The 23,003-nt window shown below is 44.7% G+C and overlaps 1 protein-coding gene across 16 annotated transcripts in view; it reads right to left on the reverse strand.

Annotated features, from left to right (window-relative positions):
* Nucleotides 1-23,003, reverse strand: part of celf2 (cugbp, Elav-like family member 2) — a 193,208-nt gene that overhangs the window by 101,865 nt on the left and 68,340 nt on the right. For 2 of the 16 annotated variants that reach the window (XM_086146563.1, XM_086146549.1), the window contains exon 1: nt 17,649-17,869. The exons of the other annotated variants lie outside the window; for them this stretch is intronic. In XM_086146563.1, coding sequence (XP_086002689.1) covers nt 17,649-17,725 — 77 coding nt within the window. In that variant the 5' untranslated portion in view covers nt 17,726-17,869. Of the gene's footprint in view, nt 1-17,648; nt 17,870-23,003 lie in introns of those variants that run through there. 16 annotated transcript variants of the gene reach the window in all.

A 23,003-nucleotide genomic window follows, 5' to 3' on the forward strand; every position in this document is an offset into this window, starting at 1 on the left:
GGACAAATACATCCGCCGTTCTGCGGGAAAAAAATCTCCTTAACACCGACTGAGGGACGCTGATTCCAACTCCTGCCCACCGCCCTTCACGGATCACACTTCCTGTACTGCACTTCCTGTACTGCACTTCCTGTACTGCACTTCCTGTATCACACTTCTTGGATCACACTTCCTGTATTACTCTTCATGTACTGCACTTCCTGTATCACACTTCCTGTACTGCACTTCCTGTAACACATCCCCTTTACTGCACTTCCTGTATCACACTTCCTGTCCCGCACTTCCTGTAACAGACTTCCTGTACTCCACTTCCTGTATCACACTTCTTGTACTGCACTTCCTGTATCACATTTCCTGTACTGCACTTCCTGTATCACACTTCCTCTATCACAATTCCCGTATCACACTTCCTGTACTGCACTTCCTGTATCACACTTCCTGTCCTGCACTTCCTGTTCTGCACTTCCTGTATCACACTTCCTCTATCACACTTCCTGTATTACACTTCCTGTCCTGCACTTCCTTTATCACACTTCCTGTACTGCACTTCCTGTATCACACTTCCTGTATCACACTTCTTGTATCACACTTCCTGTTTCTTCCAAAACCGAACCCTTACTTCCAGGTATCTGTTCACACCAAAATCGCTTCTTTTGGATTTTCATCCATTCATCCACTCATTATCTTGACTGCTTAATCTTTCAGGGGCGGAGCTTACGCTAGCTGTCATCAGGTGAGAGGCGGGGTTAACCCTGGATTGGTTGCCATTTGATCACATGGTCACATACGGACATACAACGATCGCCCCCCTCATCAACAGAAACATACAACTATTGCCCCTCAAATAGAAACATAAAACATTCACTCATTCATTCCCACATCTGGGCAATGTAGGTTCGCCATCAAACCTTCTGCGTGTTTTTGGATTGCGAGAACCCGGAGAACCTGGTAGGAACCCCTCGTGGACACGTGAAGAACATGAAGACTCAGCAAAGGAAGGGAATGGAACTGCGGACATTCTTGCATCGATTCCAAAGGGGTGTTTTAGTGTTGATTGCTTAGCAAGTATTGGAAAGCTGCCGTTATGGGCTGCTTTCACACTTCCTTAAAGCCTGTGGGGGGGGTGCAGGAGTGTGTGTGAGTGCACTGAGTGCATGTGTGTGTGTGTGTGTGTGTGTGTGTGTGTGTGAGAGAGGGTAACCAGGTTATTATTGTCACGCGATGCTCTGGCCTCCTTCAGAAGCTGCAACGGGTGAATGGTCGACATGCCCACCTCTGCAGACACACACACACACACACACACACACACACACACACGTGCACACACGCGGCCAGACTGGAAGCCGTTTAGCCACGCTAGCTCTGACTCCGCGCGAGGAGAAAAGGTTGAGGAGGAGGGATTTGCTCCGGCGCCATCATCCATAATGGCTGCCCATGTACTCCGACCCTCATCAAAACAAGGAGTGGAGGGCGGTTGGGAGGCACTGCGATACGTGCACCCCTCCGCGCCCCTCCCATCCCCGACCCAAGGGGGAAGCAAGCGAAGCGAGATGCTAAAAAGAATGTAAAAAATCACACTCTTTTTTTTTTTTTTTTTTTTTGCAGCTATTTCTGCTGCATAATTTCCCCAGGCAGCAGCGGGATGCGGGTGGGGACGTGGTTGGTGGTGGGTGGGGGGGGTTGCAGGCAGTATCTTCTCACTGCCCCACTTAATTCCCCGCTAGCACCTGTCATGTGACATATAGGCAACGCGCACGCATGTGATATCTGACACGCCGGCGAACGCTTACGGACCACTGCTGGTGGGGCGGAGGTTTGGGGGGGTGCGGTAGATCAAAAATGCATGACTTGACGAATCGAATTTGAGGGAATTCGGCATAAAAGCTGCATTTTGGGGGTTTTGAGGGCGTCGTTCGACGCAGACGGTACGGCCTTGGAAGAGGAGGAGGAGGGAAAAAGAAAAAAAACTATTAAAAAATACAGTATGTGAACTCGTCCGGCCCAAAAAAACTGCAGAACTTGTATTCAGGTACAATAAACAACAACAATATAGCGGCGGGTGGCGGAAGAGACCAAAGTGTGATGACAAGCGGGGGGGGTGAACACCTCCAAGTTCATCATTGACACTCAAAACAAAGCTTTTTGTATCATCCCTGCAGAGGTGGGTACTGTTGCCACGGAGACGCTACCCGCATTTTACGTGTACAGTCCGATGCGGTGGAGATGTCTCCTGTGAGGACCCTTTTTGGGGAATTTCCTGCTTCCTGTCACGGCAGGAAGTAGGAAGTCCCTCCCCAACCCGCTCGAGTGGATCTCCCCAAAGAGGCGGGTAGCGTCTCCATGGCGATGATACGAAACATTGCCTCCCCCTCCGCCCCAGGGTATGTCTCTGACCTCATCAGGGAAAAAAACAAATAAAAAAAAAAAAAAAAAAGAAAAACGAAATAAAGTCCAAAAAAAAAAAAAAAGGAACCTGATTGGTAAAATTATCGGATTTCAATTATTTCTTTTTATATTTATCATTTTTATTTCTAGTGTTTCTCTCTAGTGTAATGTTCTAGTGTTCTAGTGTAATTATTATTATTATTATTATTATTATCATTATTAGTATTAATACAAATATGGGGTTTTGTTTTGGAGCCCATACAGGGGAATTTTTTTTTGTATTTCCCGTCACGGCAGGAAGTTGAAAGCCCCATCCCTCCCAAGACGATGCCCCGAACCTTGTCCGAGAAAACAAACAAATAAATAAATAACACCGGATCCAAATTTATTAAAAATAGCAGTTGTCCTCGCGGATGTGGATTATCGTAGCGCCTCCCTTGTAATTACACGAAAAGAACAATTCGGGACAAGGATGGCTCTGCAGCTCGGGAGCATTAGCAAGGATAGCGTTAGCATCTGGTGCTACGTCTGTTCGCCGAAGATTAAAATAGACAAAAAAAACACACATAGGTAGTGATTTAATCCCACTTGGACTGTCGGGTATCCGCGACGAGAACCCGGGAACCCAGAACTCGCCTTTTTTTTTTTCTTTTTTCTTTTTCTTTGTGCAACAAAATTGTCCAATTTCATCCGGCGATATTGAAGGCCGGCGCCGAAACCCTGGCAGTCAGCAGCTTTGGCCCAGAAATACCCAGCATCGGTTTCAGGCTTTAGAAAGAAAAAAAAAAAAAAAGGAGGAGGGAGAAAAAAAAAAGCCATTCAACGACAGCGGGTAAAGGTAAATGGAGGCGGGGGAAGCCTGGGGGGAGTTAAAGGGGGGGCAATTGGATCGCAATGGGATGGGGGGAAGAAGGAGGGGGGGACCGGGTAATGGAAGGAATCCGGCGGAAGAAAAGGTGAGGAGAAATTAAAAGGAGGGAAGAGGTGGTCATTTACGCTGAATGGATGGATAAAGGGGTGGATGGAGAGAGGGAAGAATGGATGGATGGATGGACAAGGAAGAGGGTGAATAAAAAGGGTAGATAGACGATGTAGATTATGATAGATGGATAGGTGGGATGGCAAGATGGAACAGGCAGATGTATGGATGGATGGATGGACGGATGGATGGATGGATGGATGGATGGATGGATGGATGGATGGATGGATGGAGGAAAAGGATGGCAGAATGGATACATGGAGGGAAGGGCAGATATGTAAAGAACAATGGATAGGGTTGATGGATGAAAAGATAGATGGACACAGGAAAGGAATGGCTGACAGCACCGACTGACTGAAAAGCGAAAAAAAGGAATGAATGGATAGAGGGAGGGATGGACAGAAGGATGGATGGATGGATGGATGGATGGATGGATGGATGGATGGATGAGCAGGCGGACAGAGGGATAAATAGAGGATTGGATGGATGGATGCATGGATGGATAGATGGAAAGGGCGACAGAATGGATAGGTGGGACGGACAAATGTATAGACTGATGGATAGAAGGATCGATAGATGAAAGCACGGATGGATGGATAGAATAATAGCTGGATAGATTGATAGTTGAATGGATGGAGTGAAAAGCAAAAGATGAATGAATGGCTCAGATGGATGGATGGATGGATGGACAGATGACATACGGAAGTATGGATGAATGGATAGACAGAGAAATGGCTTGGCGGAGGAGTGGATGGAGAGCTTGACGGATGTATAGATAGATGGACGGACGAATAGGATGATGGATGGGAAGAGGGCGACCGCGGTTTAAACTGATGATTGGAGGCACTGTGTGTGTGTGTGTGTGTGTGAGACCTGCAGATTAGATCACTGTTATGACTGCGAACCCCCGCCGGACACGGCAGATAAACATCAGCCGATAACCGCCGCATTTATTCCCACCTCCTCGCCGTCCTCGCCATTTCCTGTTTCCACTCTCCTTCCAATGACCCCGCCCCCTCTCCCGAACGACGCCTCAGAGTCCCGGAGCGAGCGCGAGATCACGAATCTCAATAAACCCGTCAAGCGGCGCCTCCACCTCCCGGGAAACACACTAACACACATATATAGATACATCACGATGAGTTCAATGACCGTCAGAATTTTGCCCGTCGGCCTCTTTCGGGTAGATGATGTAATGACTTGTTCCACATATATAAACTGCTTTCCAAACATCGGGATTGATCAATACCCGACCCGATCGGGTATCGACGAAGCACCCGAATGCAAAAGTACAAAAATTGTCGTGAAAGTAGCTTTCAAGCTAACATTTATGCTGTTCACCATGGTATGTAATTTGTAACTTGAGAAAAGGTACAAATCAATGGAGGATATCAGTTATTGATCATAAATGCAGATGAAACACATATTTTCATTCATATTCCATTGAAAAGCAACCCTCTGGATTGATTTTTTTAGATCAATAACGACTAATTAAGTCGTAACCATTTTGATATACATTAAAAAAACAAAAATTTGTGTGAATTAATATTTATATAATAGAAGAAACACTTGGATTGGTGCTCTTGTGTGTGTGTATCATATATTGGATATATGATTAATTTTTTTTTTTTTTTTTTTTAATTCATATCATTATTTGTTGCCTCAGAGAACTTAACAAAAAAAGTAAAAATAAAATAAAAAATTTAAATAAAAATGAAATAGAAGCTCAAAAATGGCTCAAGTTAGTCAATAATTAGTTGAGGTTTCTTCCTGCATGGATTTAATGGTTATTATGGAAGTGGGGGGGGGGGGGGGGGGGTCAGGGGTCAGAGGGGTCGATGACTCAGTGTCTCTGGAATTCGGGGCCCGCGTGGAACCCCATGTTCCCGCCTTTCCCTGACATTATCACCTTACAGCTTTTACAACCAACGGCAACGCCCCCCATCTGCCGCCGTGTCGGAACTAAGCGTCGCCGAAACTTTCCTGTAGCCAATCCCAGCCAATCATTGAGGATGGGAGGCGGGGCTTAACCCTGCCTGGGTCACCTGTCAATCAGGGCGGCGTTGTTTAGCAAGACGCCGAACTGCTCCCCTGGCGCTGGTGGACGGCAGAGCTACTTCTCATGGTTCATCCATTATTGGTTCATATAAAGTATATTATTAATAATAATTACTATTAATGACATTAAACCATTCGTTTTCTCATCAGCTTTGTTATATCACGGCTTTTCCTTCTCAGTGTCACTTGGGAGGCTGGAGCCAATCACGGCTGTCATTGAGGGCTGGAGGCGGAGCTTAATCCGCCTGTCAATCATCGAGACATCCAACCATTCACTTGAATTCACCGGTATGCTAACATGCTAGTTTGCCAAAAGATCTCCTCCAGAATCCTCTGGAGCATCCTTGAAAGGGGCGAAGCTAAGTGTGGCGGGAAAGCGGAATGAGCGTGCGCGTGCATACGCGTGCATGCGCGCGTGTGTGTGTGTGTGTGTTTGTGTGTGTGTGTGTGTGTGGTGCCGGTGGGGTTCTGCAACGGGGAGATTGCAGGGAGTCGGAGGCAGAGACGAGCGGCGGTTCTTTGACATCCTGTTTGTGCTTCCTGTCCGACCCTTCGCATTACAATTCATCCGCCGCGCGAGTCAAGGTTAGACCTGACAGCTCTGCAGCTGCGCACAGCGACGTGTATTTACGTGTGTGTGTGTGTGTGTGTGTGTGTGTTTGTTTTTTCGTGCTAGCACGCGGCTTTTGCATCGCCCATATAAAGCAGACTGGGGAGATGGAATTGAAGAGGATCCGACCGAGAAGAAAAGACCCGGCAGGGGGATTTAGAGGCAGGAAGTGTGGCGCTTTGCTGTTTGGCGAGCGGGGCGGCGAGGGGGCGGCGGCGGCGGCGGCGGCGAGATTAAGGATGGAGGGCACGTTAATCCCCGGCACGCTGGCGAGAGGTTTGACTCCCAATTAGATCCCATTATCAGGTCAGCGCTTTTATTGTGACAAGTCGCTTCCTAGGAAGGCGGAGCTTTGTTATCTTTTTTCAAGGAGGATTCACGCGATTGGCTGCTCCACTTCCTGGTTCCTGCTTCACCTGCTGACGGTCGTTTTTCAATCAAAAAAAAACATTGTCTTCAAACCAGGAAGTGACCGAAATATATTTTGAAATTCATCCTGGAGGTCGGAAGACCAGATGCTAACCCCCCTGAACGTCTTAGCTGAACTTTAGCAGCTCCAAAGAGGAAGAAGTTCTCCAACTTGTTTGTCTGACAAGTAAAAGACGACGGAGAACTTCATCTGTTTGGACCAGAGGGGGAAGCAGGGGGGGGGATTATCTCTTTAAAAAGCTGCCGCAGTGTCTGGAATGACTCGCCGGGCGATGATTTGCGCCCGGAGGAGCCGTTCCCTTCCCGGCGAGCAGGTGGCGGCGACCCCCGGGCGACCTTTGGCCGTCATGTGATCGGCCCCGGCGGGGGGGGTTTATGTCCGTCACATGACCCGGCTCAGCGAGCCCGGCCCAAGACGCCGCCGCAGCCGGGCAATTGGATACGCCCGGGGGTCAAAGAAGAGACGGCGTTGGCGGCGAGGGAGGGGGGGGGGGGATCCCAGATGGACGGGAGGAGGTTCCTCAAAGATGAGAACTCACTTTGGCCTGATGTTCTTTGAAGTTCTTTGAAGAACCGTCCAAATAAGTCGTTCTCTCACCTCACGGCGAGAAGATACTCCTTTTTTTTCTGTGTTCTCCCCCCCCCACCGCCTACCAGCGCTCTCCGCAGGTTCTACGTATTTCTTTCTTCGACAGCCCATAAAATAGTAGCTACATTGAAGACGGCAACCAGAGAAGGAGCTGTTGGATGTCTCTGTTCGGAGGCCTTTGATTGACAGGCGGTCTGGACGGATTAAGCCCCGCCCCTTCTCACCGGGGTCGTCCGGGATTGGCTACGATCTCCTCAATCCCAACGCGGCGAGATTAGGGATGAATAAACAAAGGACAAAATGCCATTTGAAGAGCCGCCTCGGGGAAAAACAAACAAAGTACAAACAACCTTCAAAGTAACTGAGTTCAAAGTAACTAGGATCAATGTAACTGAGATCAAAGTAACGGATTTCAAAGTAACTAAGTTCAAAGTAACTTCACTAAGTTACAACATGGTTCCAAAGATCAGTACCCAGCCCGGGCTTTTCGGCCGAAGCCGACTAGATGTCGCCCAATCCGCAGAGGATTGGAGTTCCCTCCGTTGCCCCGGTAACGGTTCGAAGCATCTCGAAGCCCTTTTGTTCAGGTGTGAGAACAACCAGCTGACCTGACGGAATCGCTAAAAGTCAATGAAATTACGACAGGTTTCCGAAGCGGAGGACCGGCGTTCCCTCCGTTGCCCCGGTAACGGTTTGAAGCGGCAAGAACCCCCTCTGTCAAAGTGTCAGAACGGCGCGCGCGAGACTCGACGGAATGGCCGAAAGAAATCGCGACGGATTTCCGAACCCTCGTGCGGAACCGCCATTTTCCCCCGATACCTCCGGGAAAGCACTGGATGTATTTTGATCTTTGTTGTATTTTCGCGCAACGGCTCCAAGGCACCGACAAATCAGGTGAACCACCGACAGGTGACCCCCCTCCCCCTCCTCCGCCCCTCCCCGAAGATTCTGAAGTCTATCTCCGCCGGAGGACAGGCCCCGACTCCGCCGGCGACGCTCCTAATCCCGAATTCCTCTCCTTCTCTGCAATAATGAGCTCCTCTCGGGCCGGAGAGCCGGCGGAGGTGAGGCGTTTAGCACGCTCGAAAGAACGGGCGGCCGATGGGAAGAGGGGGAGGTGGGCGGATGCAGGGCTGGAGAAGGATAAACCCGGGGAAGAGGGATTGGGGGGGGGTAGGGTCGACTCTCCCTCACTGCAAGGCGACAACACAGAGAAAATGCAGCATTTAAAACATATTTTATACATATACAGATGTGCTTGAATTGGAGAGGATAGGAAAAAATGGGCGTCAAATAATTTTGTAAAATATTCATTATTAATCACAATGTTTCTATTCTACAATTAATTAATTTTAAAAATTCCACCAAATTTGATTGTATTTTTGATTTTGTTCTCACTGATGAAGTGAACCTTAATGAAAAGCAAGAGAATGTAAACATGAAGATGGGGAAAAAAAGGGTCTCAACTAATTTTAGAGCATATTTATTGCTATTCACATTGTTAATATTTTACTATTAATTAATTTACAATATTACAGCAAATTTTAGGGTGTTTTTGTTTCCATGCTTAATCGTAGAAAAAAGCTGAATGTTAAATTAAAAAACCAAACATAAATCAGAATATGAAAATGAGAAAATGGGTCCCTATTAGTTTTGTATAGTATTTATTACTATCACCTTAGTGATATTTTACCATTTATTAATTTTTGATATTATATCAAATTTAAGTGTAGTCTTGATGTGGTCACTAATAGCAAAATGTTGATGTTTAATAAAAAAACAAAAAAACAAAAAAAAAACATTTAATCTGAACATGATGATAAACAAATGGTCCATAAATAATTTGATAAAATATTTATTTCTATCGCATTACTGGTATTTTACTATTAATTTCAAAATAGCAAAAGGTGGTCATTAAATAAAAGAAAAATTGTTGGAAAATTAAAAAAAATTCTGTTTATTTTTTTCTATCCAATGATGCTTGTTTTCACATTTATTGACAGAAAATTAATTTTAAAAATATGTATAAATGTTTTCTGGCATGCGATTCATTGTATATCCTATTTCCAAAAAAAATTGAATTACTTTCTGTTTTCATTCACCCACAGAAGAGAGAAAAAAGGGATCATTTCCTCACGCTTTCGTTTTTTATTCACCACATCCCGGGGACGTGATGGCAGACGACGCGGAGACTCTGTTTGCGCGCTCGTGCGTGCGTGTGTGTGTGTGTGTTTGGTCACGTGTGTGCTCCGCGTATTCATGTGGGCGGCGGTGAGTGTGTGCAGCTCTGAAAAGCGCGCGGATGCCTCAGCCGTTTCAAGGCCGGCCGATAAATACTCCTCTCTGTTAAAAAAAAAAGGAAAAAGATAACAGAAGGCTTGACGCATACATGCCTTACTCACACACACATTGCACAGCTCAATTCACGGAAAGTGTGTATGTGTGTGTGTGTGTGATGAGAGCGAGCAGCCCGGCGAACCACGGATTAACATACCAATGCATTGTGGAAATAATGCATTGTGGGGCACTAAGGCTAAAGAAGCTAATACGCAGCCAAACGTTCACCCGGAGTCAAATCAAGTAATCAGCAAAGTGTGTGAAGATGAAAACCCAAAATGTTCGTATGTGTGTGTGTGTGTGTGTGTGTGTGTGTGAAGGGGGGCCCTGGAACAGGAAAAAAAATGTGCACATTCAGGAAATAACAGACGAACCTGGGCAGCATTGCGAAAAGAACGTGGTGTACAACAACGTAGCGCCTTTGTTAGCCGCGGCTAAAGGAGAGCCTTTTCAGGCTGGGATTTGTAGTCCGGGAAGGACTTCCTACGAGACGCATCGAATGCGTCGTGAGGCGATCGTGAAGGCGATCTGGAGCGTCAAAGCTAATACTAACCCAAAAGGGTTTGGGGTTCTGATCCGGGACACATTTGTAGCTAGCTCCAGGATGGCTCGTACCCATTAGCCCTGACAAAAACACCGCCATCTATCAAGCCAGATGAGGTGGACTGGCGTTGGTTGACGGTTCATTTTATTTCAATCGAGTGCCGCCGCGCCCCCGCCGTCCACGCCTCGCTACAATCCACAATCAACTACATTGTAATTACAACGTTATTACACTGTTATTACACCGCTATCACCCTGTAACCCACTTGCAGCTTCTGATATCGCCCGCGAAATGTCTCCTGTCTTTTCCTGATTATTTACGTTCACATGTTCGCCGTGTCCTATTTTTGCCAAGAGGTCACCAACGCATCATTTTACCAGCCATGAAATTCTTGGGCAGTGTCAAAAGGCCAGGCGGCGGGCGGCGGCCTCGAGGCGGGGTTGAATTTAGCCCGACCTTCATGTTCACATACATAGCCGCGGCGGCAGCTAACAAGCGAGCTGGGGATACTCAGACTAGTCGAGTGGGAAAACATGAAATACTGCCTCGTCTCGTCTTCTACTTTGGCGAGATCAGCAGTTTTTCTTTTCCTCCGCGCCGAGTACAGGTGACCTTTGCACGCACAACCACACCAGGAAGAGGTCATTATTATCAAAATTATTTTTATTATTATTATTTTTATAGCAAAATTATTTATTATTATTGTTACTATTATTTTTTTATTATTTCTAAATTATTATTATTATTTTATAATTATCGATTAATTATTTATAATTATTATTATTTTATTATTATTTAATTATTGTTTTAATTATTATTATTGTTTTTTTTTGTTTGTTTTTACTGTTTATACAATTTCCTACTATTATTTATTATTGTTATGTTTTACTTGAAACTCTGGCACAACAATTTCCTTTGGGATAAATAAAGTTGTTCTTCTTATTCTTATTATTATTCATTAATTATCATTATTGTTATCAATATTATCGTTGTAATTTTTATCATTATTATTGTAATGAGATAAAATTTCTTTCAACTTGTGGTGAATTGCATGTATAGATAGGTACTACAAAATGAAAGCACATCAGAAGTCACAATTTTTCACAAAATAAAAATGTAAAGAATGTCAAAATAGAAATGAAAATAAGCAAGACTTGAGAAAAAAAATCACATTAAAAATCGAGCGTATTGAGCGGTGGTTTTGGGAAAAAAAAAAAAGGGAAAAAAAGCTTTCCAAGGATGAAATGAGTTGCTGGACAAAAGGAGCAGCGGAGAGTCAAAATTTCGCCGCGTCACATGACCCGGCGCCGCTGTGTCACATGACCAAACACTGCCGTGTCAGGAAAAGCAATGGGATCTCCAACCAGGAAGTGAAAAAAAACAAAAAAAAACCCACCCAAGATCCAGACCTGCATCTTTGTCAGCAAAACGATGGCATATGAAGATATCTGACCGGCATCACACATGCACACACACACACACACCTCCTGGTGCGCAGCCACGCCCCTGCTGCACACACACACACACACATACACACACACAGTTGTGATACATCACCACCTACACACAGCGATGTCATCCACAGACAACTGCTCCTGAGCCCCAGCAGAGCAAAGACATTCATCATCATGACACTTCGCACACACACACACACACACACACACACAAAGCAACATACATACGTGATAATAAAAAAAAAAAAAAAAAAAAAAAGGCGAAGAAGAGGAGGAACGCACGGCGCGTTGATGCGTGAACACGACTCCATCACGCCGTTCATCTCGCACTCCACACCTCCTCCTCCTCCTCCTCTGCTTAATCCCGTCTGTCTGGACTTTCGGTTTTATCTGTCGCCTGTATGAGCTTCGATTAGCTTTTTTTTTTTTTTTTTCCCCTTCCACATTCCCTCACCCCCCCCACCGCTCGCCATGGCGGCGGCGGTCGCAGCTGCCGGGCCCGTGATCTGTGTCCTCCTTCCGGGAGGGGGAAGCACAGGGATTAGCGGGGGAAGCAAAGGGGGAGCAGATCTGTGTTCTGCCACTTAGAACATTTCACACCTACTTTGTTTCCTCCGGTGACTTTTCCTGTTTTTGATTTTTTTTTTTTTTTTTTTTTTGTAACTCGGTGTGAACCTAAGGAGCCGGACGGACGCCACCGCTGGGGGCGGGGCTTAACCTGCACGGGTCACCTGTCAATCATACAGAAAACGTCCAATCCTTTGCCCTCGCATTCACAGTGAAGGACTTTAGAAGAGCCTTCAATGGATCTTCAAGGGACCCTTGGACTGAAGATGGAGAACATGGAGAACCCAGATGGGAGAACATGAGGAACGCAAGTAGGAGAACATGGAGAACCCAGATGGGAGAACATGGAGAATCCAGGTAGGAGAACATGGAGAACCCAGATGGGGGACCATGGAGAACCTAAGTAGGAGAACATGGAGAATCCAGGCAGGAGAACATGGAGAACCTAAGTAGGAGAACATGAAGAACCCAGGTGGGAAAACATGGAGAACCCAGGGAGGAGAAGATGGAGAACCCAAATGGGAGAACATGAGGAACGCAAGTCGGAGAACATGGAGAACCAAGAGAGGAGAACATGGAGAACCCAGATGGGAGAACATGTGGAACGCAAGAAGAAGAACATGGAGAACCAAGAGAGGAGAACATGGAGAACCCAGATGGGAGAACATGCGGAACGCAAGTAGGAGAACATGGAGAGCCCAGGTTGGAACACATGGAGAACCCAATGGGAGAGCATGGAGAACCCAATGGGAGAACATGGAGAACCAAGAGAGGAGAACATGGAGAACCCAGGGAGGAGAAGATGGAGAGCCCTAGCAGGAGAAGCTGGGGTGGAACAAGGCAAAGAAACATAGAGAGAACAGATACTGGAACATCTCAGACCCCGACAGGAGAACCTGGAGAACCCAAGTAAGAGAATATGGGTAGAATTCACACAGAAGAACGTGGAGAAAACCCAGGTAGAAACATCAGGAGGAACCAGGCAGGAGAACCTGCTGAGAGGAAACATCAGTCTACGTTCATTTGAAAATGATCCATAATGTATTGCATGACACACACACACACACTATTATCGCCGTGCTCCATCAGTGTTTATTCACCCCCGACCCCCCATCTCCACGGCGACAAAAGAGACCGGGAGAAGTAGAAAACAAACTGCGGCGGGAAAAAAAAAATGGCGGCGGGAGAGTCCGACAGCGTGGGCGTTATTTAACCTTTGACCCCGGCCCTCATTAGCGCCGGCTGCTTTTACCACCGCTCCTATTGTGCGTCGCGGATCTGTGTTGTTTTTTTTTTTTTCTTTGAATGCATCGCAAATCGGACCGGAGCGACCCGACGTCCACCGCTCGCTTTGTTGGACACACACACGCCTGTGTGTGTGTATGTGCGTGTGTGTGCGCGTGTATGTTTTATTGCCATTCATCGACGCATTTGGACGTTTTCGGTGAAAAGGAGCGCTTCTCTCCCGAAGTGAGCGGTAAAAGAGGGAGGAAATAATGAAGCCTGAACTCTGGGGTGCCAATATTTACCTGCTACTGGAGTTATTATTTTCCTTCTTTAACCCAAAGTACCTGCTGTGGCTGCTGCATTTACAGAACCTTCCAGAATTATGGTCTTTTCCAAGTTCATACTTGTTTTTTAAATCTGCATAAAAACACCGGATTGGTGAACTTGTGCACTTGGAAAAACGTGTTTGATTTTTTTTTTTTTTTCTTTTTTTTAACTTTTGCATTGATTTCGACTTTGCTTTTTCGACGTCTCCTTTAAACGTAACGCGCAGTCGCTACGTCTCCGTTGCTTGGGGTGCTGGTGTTCGTGATGGTCAGTCGTTACGGCAACCGTCATTGTCAGGTCGTTGTCGTGTGAACCATCTTTTTTGGGTGGTCGTCATGTGACCAACCTTTGTCAGGTTGTTGTCATGTCAACAGTCACAGTCAGGCTGTTGTCATGTGAACTATCTGTCAGGATGTTGCTATGGGGATGGTCTTTGTCACATTGTTGTCAGGCAAACAGTCTTTGTCAGCCTGTTGCCATGTGAACAGTCATAGTAACATGTGTGTGTGTGTGTAAATTTTCCACTTTTTTTGCAGAATTAATTTTTTCATTTGATTTATTTAATGTATTGATTTATGCCTGTATTTTGATGGGTCTATCACATTATTGCTATGTTGCACATTTTTGTCATGTTGTTGTCATGCTTCCGTCTTTGTCAGGTTGTTGCTATGCGAACAGTCATGGTCGGGTTGTTAATATGCAAACATTATTTGTCAAGTTGTTGCGATGCGTACCGTCTTTGTCGAGTTGTTGCTATGTGTACAGTTACGGTCAGGTTGTTGTCCTGTGACGAGTCTTTCACGTTGTTTCTATGTGAACGGTATTTGTCACACTGTTGTCACGGTAACAGTCTACTGTCCACTGAAGTCTTTAAACCGTTACCCATCTTGTGACACGCTGCTATGTCACGGAGTTACTGTACCCGATGCGGCGTTAGCAACCGTCGCTATGCAAACAGCAAACTGACAAATTGTGGCGCTGATCACGGTTAAGTTATTGCTATGTTCCCCTGTCCCTGTGACACCGTTACCTTGACGATCTGGGCGACGCCGATTGTCTGGGTCACGTTGTTGCCATAACAACCAATTGAGTCAGATTATTCACATAAAACATTTTTTCTATATAGGCAGCACACACACACACAAACACACACACACACACATATATATATATATATATATATATATATATATATGTTTGTAAGTTGATAGAAAAGCAGGGAGCCTCTCAGGAATAAGTCACATGACAGGAAGCGACAGTAAAGCTCGCCGTTCGTCAGGGAAGAAAAGCGCTGTTTAATGCGTTTGACACAAATAGGAAAACCCGAAGGTCACGAAGGCAGCGGGCGCCGTCTCGCCGCCAGAGGAGGCGTGTTCCGGTAAATGCAAAGTGTCACCTCCATAAGCGCCGTGCTCGAGCCCTGTCCGCCTCCTCGGACGCACCTGTCTGCTACCTCATTCAGAAAAACTCCGCGGCATCACACTCATTTATGGCAAAGCTGTCACGCCACTGTATCGTCTGTGATATAAATAACGTGGGTGTGTGTGTGTGTGTCTGTGTGTGCGCGAAAAATTTTCCGAATTTTTTGGCAGAATGTATTTTTTTATTTTATTTATTTGATGTATTGATTTTTTCATCTATTTTGTCAGGTATAAGTTATTACTTATTCATTATCAATTATTTTTAGATTTGATGTATTTTTCTTTTTTTTATTTCAAAAAAATTTTTTTTGTTTTTTTTTTGTTTTTTTTATGCTTGTTAAATTACTTTCTAAGTTACACAAAATTTTGAAAAGTTTCAGAATCCCATTTCCTTTTTTATGTTGAACAAAAATGTTTTTCTTAAAGCATTAGAGTACTTTTGCAACACTTTCTTTACCCTATTATTATCATGATTCTAATTTCTTGGTCATTGGTATATTTTGTCAGAAATTATCGTGAACTTTTAAGATTTTCAATGGAGATTTTTTTTTTTTACTTTTCTAACATTTTTAACGTTTGAATCTTTGAATTTTCTTTTCTTTTTTTGTGTGTGTGTCAGGCTGCAGGGGGAGGGGCCGGGGTCGGCCTCCTCGCCATCATGGCGGATGACACTGATTAATGAGAAAGCTGTCATGTCACTGTAACGTCTCTGTAATAAACAGTTTGTGTGTGTGTGTGTGTGTGTGTGTGTGTCAGCAAAGCCATGCAAAGTACATGACCCATTGATTGTATCATAATGGTGTGTGTGTGTGTAATAACTTGGTAGTCACTAAAGTACACCTTTTTTGAAATAAGACCATATATACATATTTGTGAAAATATTTATACAAATTATGAGTTTCTGATCTCAAACTTTTCTTTTTATTGCATTTGAAATTATTTTTCTTTTTAATTTTCCTTCAACTTTTTTCATTCCTTTTTCATGTCAGGCTCTTTTCAATACTTATGTACTTCCATATCTCACAATTTATTTATGGATTTTTTTTTCTGAATGTGTCGAAGAAAATTCCATCGATTTTTCTGCATTTTTTGGGAAATTCTTACCACATTCTATTCCTGCATGTTTTTATCTATTTACGTTGATTACTATGTTATAGAAGAATAATAGCCCTTTAGAGAATATTCTTTTCAGCATATATATATATATTTTTTTTCCCAAATATTGTGAAAAAAACTTCTTCCGACTTTTCAAAAATCTCTTGAGTTTAACTTTTATTTTTCACGGTTATTTGTTTCAAACCTCCTGCCTTCAAAATAAGAGTGTTCATAAATAAAACACGCGCAGTAATACACACACACACACACACACACACACACACACCAGCATTAGCATCATCGTTACGTCACAACAACCGAAAACAGAGGAAGAGGGAAAAAGGAAGAGAGAGAGAAAGAGATCCATCAGCGATTTGAGGTGAAGGGACAGAAGTGGGACAGAAAAAGAGGGAGGGAGAAAAGGATGAGGAAGTGCAGATGGAGGGAGAGATGGAGGAGAAGAAGGAAGTAGGAGAAAGACGGAGAAGAAATGGTGAGAGGGGGGACGGAAGGATAGATGGATAGAGAGAGAGGAAGGGAGAGAAAATGGAGAGAGAAACGATAGAGAAGATAGAGAGGGAAAGAAAAAATGGAGGGGGAGTGAGAGAGAATGGAGAGAGTGGAAGACAAAAAGAGAGAGGGGAGAGAAGGATAGATGGATAGAGAGAGAGGAAGGGAGAGAAAATGGAGAGATGATAGAGAAAGAAAAAAAGGAGAAGGGGAGAGAGAAAGAGAGAGAATGGAAAGAGGGGGAGACAAAGAGCGAGAGAGAAAATGGAGAGAGAGAGAGGGAGTGGAGGAATGGAGAGAGAGAGAGAGAGAGAGGGATGGATGAATGAAAGAGTGCAGCCGCTCCTCCTCCCGGTGCCCCGGATGAGGCCCCTCTTTGTCCGGACCACTAACCGGATTACCGTCACTCCCATCGAGGCGCACGAGGCGTCCCGCTTCCGGTCCCGTGTCTCCGGTCCATTTCCGCTTCCGCCCGGGCGACGGAACCGCTTTCGGCGCCGCGTGCGTTCCGCTCGCGGGAAACATCCGAGTGGCTTCCGGTGCCCACGCGCACACACACACACACACACATACACACACACACTCACACACACACACACGGTTGGCTCTTCCCGTTATTTTTTTTTCTCCTACCGATGCGTCCACGCGCGTGGGGAAGATCTTCTCACGGTCCCGCTAAACATAAATAAAAAAAATAAAAATAAAAAAATAAAAATCAAAATAAAACAACTGAGATGGAAAAAAAAGCGGACGCGCGCGGAGGGGCGGCAACTTCTCGGTTCATGAAAAAAAATAAATAAAGAAACACGCACAAACATGTGTGTGTGTGTGTGTGTGTGTGTGTGTGTGTGTGTGTGCGCGCAGCCACCGGAAACGAGTCGGGACAACAAACAAACAAACAAACAAACAAACAAACAATAAGATGGGACGGGGGTGCGCGCGCGTGCACGCACACACCGATTCCGAACCCCCCCCCCCTCCCTCCCTCCCCTAGCTCGCGCGGCGATACGCGGCTCGCGGCGAGGAAAAGAAGAAGAGAAGAGGAAGAAAAAGAAAAAGAAGAAGAAAAAGAAGAAGAAGAAGAGAAGGAGGAGAAGAAGAAGAAGATAAACTCACATTCTCTCTCCGGGAACCAGCAGTCTGCTCTCCACCATCATGTCGGGGAGAAAATCCAGATTGTAGGATGAAGTCATGCTGCCTCGCGACTGCGTGCGTGCGTGTTCTCGTGTGTGTGTGTGTGTGTGTGTGTGTTAAAGAGAGGAGCGCCGCACGCGCGAGACGGAGGGGGGACAGGTGCACGAGCCCGGCCTCCCTCAAGGCAGTGGATCCTCCGCCGCGCGCGCGCTCTGTCACATTCTTCTCCTCCTTTTTTTTCCTCTCCTCCTCCTCTTCTTCTTTTTTTTTTTTAGTTGTTTGTTTGTTTTTGTTTTGTTTTTTTTTTTAAAATCCCGTCGGCTTCCGGTTCGGAGGAAAAGAGAGAGGGAGAGAAACACAATCCGCTCCGCGAGAACGCGACTGACGGAGTGAGAGAGAGAGAAAGAGGAGAGACGGAGAGGAGGAGAGAGAGAGAGAGAGAGAGAGAGAGAGAGAGAGAGAGAGAGAGAGGCTGCCGGCTGAATGACCGGAGGAGGAGGAGGAGGAGGAGGAGGGGGGGCGGAGCGGAGGCGTGGCGCGGAACGCCGCAGCTGATCTGGAGCCGTCGTCGCTCCTCTTCCTCCTCCTTCTCCTCTTCCTCCTCCTTCTCCTCTCCCTCCCTCTCTTCTTCCTCCCTCCCTCTCTTCTTCCTCCCTCTCTCCTTCTTTTCCGGTTCCGCTAGACGTCGGTCGCTCGCGATGGTCACGTGACCGGCGGACGGGCGCGCCTTCGTCCGGATGTCAATCACATTGACGCTCCATTCAGCGTTTTCATATAATAATAATAATAATAATAATAATGATGATGATGTTTGTGGAGGTTTTCAGTCTTCCAGGTTATGGTGAAGTCTTGTTGAAATCTTGTCTTGACAACTGGACTTGAACGAAAATAATAATAGGAATACTAACAATAATAATGGTGACAATAAGAGTATTTTTTTTTTTTAGATTTATTTTAGCAATGTATCTAATCTTGATTGTCCCAGGGCGTTGATTTATGTGTTTGTTATTATCATTTTTTTTTTTGTTGAAATGTCATTCATTTTCATTTCGATTTTAAGTGATTTTTTTAACCAATTTATGTATATATTTACTGACCTATTTTTGAAAGAATGTCTTTTTTTTAACTTTTATCACGTTGTCCTTTAAATTCAAATTTATTGTTTTATTGATATGATTTTTTGGAAATGTTTCAGGTATGTTAGGCACTTACCTGAATGGAATTTTTTTGCATTTATTTTTGAATCTATTTATTGATTTCCGCACAGTGTTAAGTTTTAACAGTGTCAATTTTTTATTAGTGTTTTGGTTAGTTATTCATCACATTTCTGAAACTTTTTAGAAAAAAATGGTAAATTATTAAAAAAAAACAGTATATTTTTTATATTAAATATCAAGATTTTACTTCCAAAAAGTTTGCAATTCAAACTATTTAGCAAATACATAAAAAAAACCAACTTAATTTCCAAGTTATTTCTGTTTTTGTTTAAAGCCTACATAGATTCTTCCTTTTTTCACTGCAAAGGTTTGGCTTGTTTTATTTATTTACTTATTTATTTATATTGGTGATTTGAATGTTTTGGATTTTATTTATTTTTCAAATTATTTTTGTTAATTTTCCATTGTTTTTTTTTCCCCAGCGATCTAAAGGTTATTTTTTGATTTATTAATTACTTTTTTTTTCATTTTATCAACATCCGGACAAATTTGATCGTGGGTTTGAAAACGACATTTAAAATAAAAAAGTTCCCCAGTGACGCCGCCAAACTCCGCCCCCCCCCCCCCCCCCCCCCGAACGATCACGTTACGCGTCAATCCTCGGAATTCCACGTGTCCAATCAAAACCCTCCTGACATGGCGATGCGTGACAAAAAAAATATGACGACATATTTCCAGATGTGTAATTAAACGTGAACAACCGTCCTGCTAATAATGAGCCCGGGCCTTGGAACGTGCTGACTCTGCTCTTTTTCTTCCTTTTTGTTTTGTTTACGCCGCCTTAATTGTGTGGGTGCTGAATTTTCCCCTCCCGGTGGAGGGGACCCCCCCCGCCATAGTTCTGGGCTGGGTTGTTGTGGGTTTGTGTGGGGGTTCTCCAGTAAAATAATGAGCCCCCTCTCAGAGTGGGAGAGGCGCGGCGGCCCTTCGGGGGGGTGGGCTGGGGGGGCAGGAGTATCTGGGTCAGTGGGAAAAAGAAAAAGTGCTCGGTATGCAGATGCACTGTGGAAGGGGCTGGGAGCGGTGGGGTTGGGTGTGGGGCGGCTCCTGGGTGGGATGTGGCCCACGGCGGTGGAGGTGGTGTGGGCACCGGGGGGGACGGGGGAAGCTCACATGTTTACTTGTAGGAGTCGAGGTCAATGTGTGTGTGTCTGTGGGTGGGGTTATTTGACACGTGCACCTCAGGGGGAGAGGATGTGTGTGTGGATGGGATGTCTCAAACGCCGCTGGTTGTTTACAGAAAAAGAAAGGATTTTGTGATTGCGTGCAGTACCGGCCCTGACCACTAGGGGCGCTCTGAGTCCAATTCACCTCTTTGAGGCGTCCAATCAGAAAGCTGGATAAACCCGTTCCCTTTCACGATGAAAGACGCGTTTAAACACGATTCAGTAGAGAAAACTGCGTTTCCTGTCCCGTCAAAGTCAAAGAAAGCGACAAAATAAGGAAAAAATTCCAGGGTACTTCAGGCTAGCACTTCCTTTCCCGCTCCGGGTGAAGACAGTTGGCCCGGTTGCCGTGGAAACAGAAATATTGTTCGAAATCTGCATCGCCACGGTGTGTTTTTAGGCAAAATGAGCCTTTAAAGAGCTCATTTGAGTGTCAAGCAGAATAAAAAGGATGAACATTCGACTGTGCGTGGCTAACGACGCTATGTGTGCGTTAGTGTGCGAGTGTGTGAGTGTGTGTGTGTGTGTGTGTCGGACCGGCGAACGATCAGGTGAGCGCTAATCGTCTCATTTGCTTCGAATCTGGCGACTGTTTCCCGCTTCCTTCCTGTTCGGCAAACCGGGGAAATGCGTCGTGCTCGTTAATAAAAACATTACCATATTCAATTTTCAGCGTCGCCGTGTGAGACCGAGCGTCACGTGACCTCCTTAATATGCCGGTGGCGCCGCTGCTGTTTAACTCCGCATGAAATGTGAAGGTGCGCGTCGCCCCTCGCTGCTGGATTTTTCAAAATAATGCGCTCCTCCGTGAGGAACAAAAGGTGGGGGGGGAAATCGATGAATACAGATCACGGATAATCTTGATAACTCATCGGCGATCAATGAATCCGCATTCACGCTGCTGGCTTCCGTCACCTGACGGAGAAATTAATTTCCTTTTTAATTATTTGTGTTTTTTAATTTGTTTCACTGTTCACCATTGGTATGACAATGTTTTGCGCTTTTTTTGAATAAACACAAGTTTATTATCATGATAATAATAATAATATTTATTAGAATTATTATGCTGTCATTATGTAATTAACACTGTTATTTTAATCGTAATTATCATCATTATTACAATCACAATATTATTATTACAATATCACTATTCTTATTACATTTATTATCAATATTTCTAATACCATAGCAACATTATGGGATTATTATTATCATTATTAGCATTATTATCAATATTAGGATAAATGGATTTTTATCAATATGATGATTAGATTTTTTTTATATTATTATTGTTGTTGTTGTCTTTGTATTATATGATATTATTTTACTAGTATTATTTGTGCCTTCATCACCATTATTATATCATTATCATTATTCATACTGATGTTGTTGTTGTTGTCGTGAGAGATGTCACTGCTCTACAGGTTGAGGACGTCTTTCTGCAGGAGTCGGCGTCCTTCTGGCGCCTCTGACCTTGACTGGCGTTTATTTTGCGAGCGCCGCTGACCGAACGCCAGTCAGGTTGACCTCCTAACCTTGGCTCATTCCCGGGAACCGGGGAGCTGAGGAGCAGCATTTTGTCCGCGGACCTTGGGGCAGAGGCGGGATGGCCATTGTGCGTATGGACAATCGACCACAGAAAAACGGACCGATGAGACAAAAAAAAATAAAAGTGGACCGACCCTGAGAATAAATAAGATGTCGGCGTTTAAAGCAAAGAAAATGAAGCACAAAGGGATTTCCATTGATTTGTCGAACCAGTCAAATCCTCAGACGCCCTCTGCTGGTTACCATGACTACACCATGAAACAGTGTGGAAGCTCCGACAGATCGCCCTTACTGACAAACCGAACATCCGTGAACGCCATTGGGGCTGTCGCTGTGCAGACACGCTAATTCAGCTTGTATTACCAAACAATCCTAGATCAGGACAAGCCAAAACTGTTAGCTTGAATTTGGGCCGCGTGCTAAAGTGAGAGTGAAGAAGGAGGGTTCTCATGTTTGGACTGAACTCACTGGGACGATAAAAAAAAATACAGTGACAGAGAAGCACGTTAGCACGTTAGCACGTTGTCCATCAGACATAGGGTAGAGGGTGTGGAAAGTAGTTTCAGTGAGGGGGCAAGTACTTTAGGACCATAATTTAACATTTATTTATTTAAATGATTATTTAACATTTATATATATATATATATATATATATATATATATATATATATATATATATATATATTTATTATTATTTTTTTTTTTTACTATTTTTTTTTCTTATGGTGATCTTCAGAAACGAGATATCTGTTCATCTGCCCCCCCCCCCCAAAAAAAATAAAAATCAATAATCACAGATCAGTTCTACATAAATAGTCAGAAATCAATACAGTCTCCTGCTCCTGAAGCTGAAACCCTCGGGACTCAGGTTAAAAGAAACAAAGGTTAGTTGGTTATTTTTGTCTTTGGCGAGGGAGGAACGAGCCTGACGGACTTCCTCTGCTCGGGCAACCGGGGATTGTGGGTATATTCACACGTGAATATTTAACGACGACGGCGTGAATAATTCACACGAGCAAGCAGCTGCGTTTGAGCCCGAGTGGACATGCGAAGAGCCCCGACGAGGACCAAACAAAAACACAAACAACCCAGATCAACCACGGTTGGCTGCCCGTGCCCGGACGCCATGCTAACCGCCGCCGGTTTGATGTTTGTGTACGCTGCGCGTGAGCATCTCACATGAATGGTCTCCATGGAAATGAAAAGGAGGATGGAGGCGTTCAGATCTGTTGGGTGAAGGGGGGGGGGGGGGGGCAGAGAGAAAAAATAAAAATAATCCTCCAGTAGGAACTACAAAAAATTTGCCAAAAGAACTACAAATAATTTGCATCAAATGACGAGAGAAGGTGTTCTTAAAATCAAAACGGAACAATAAAAATTGAAGAAATCTGAGTCCCTGCCTGCTG

Source organism: Fistularia commersonii, chromosome 5 (genome assembly GCF_037954325.1).
Source record: "Fistularia commersonii isolate RoL2024-O1a breed Wild chromosome 5, RoL_Fcom_v1.0, whole genome shotgun sequence".
In the NCBI taxonomy this organism is placed as follows: Eukaryota; Metazoa; Chordata; class Actinopteri; order Syngnathiformes; family Fistulariidae; genus Fistularia; species Fistularia commersonii.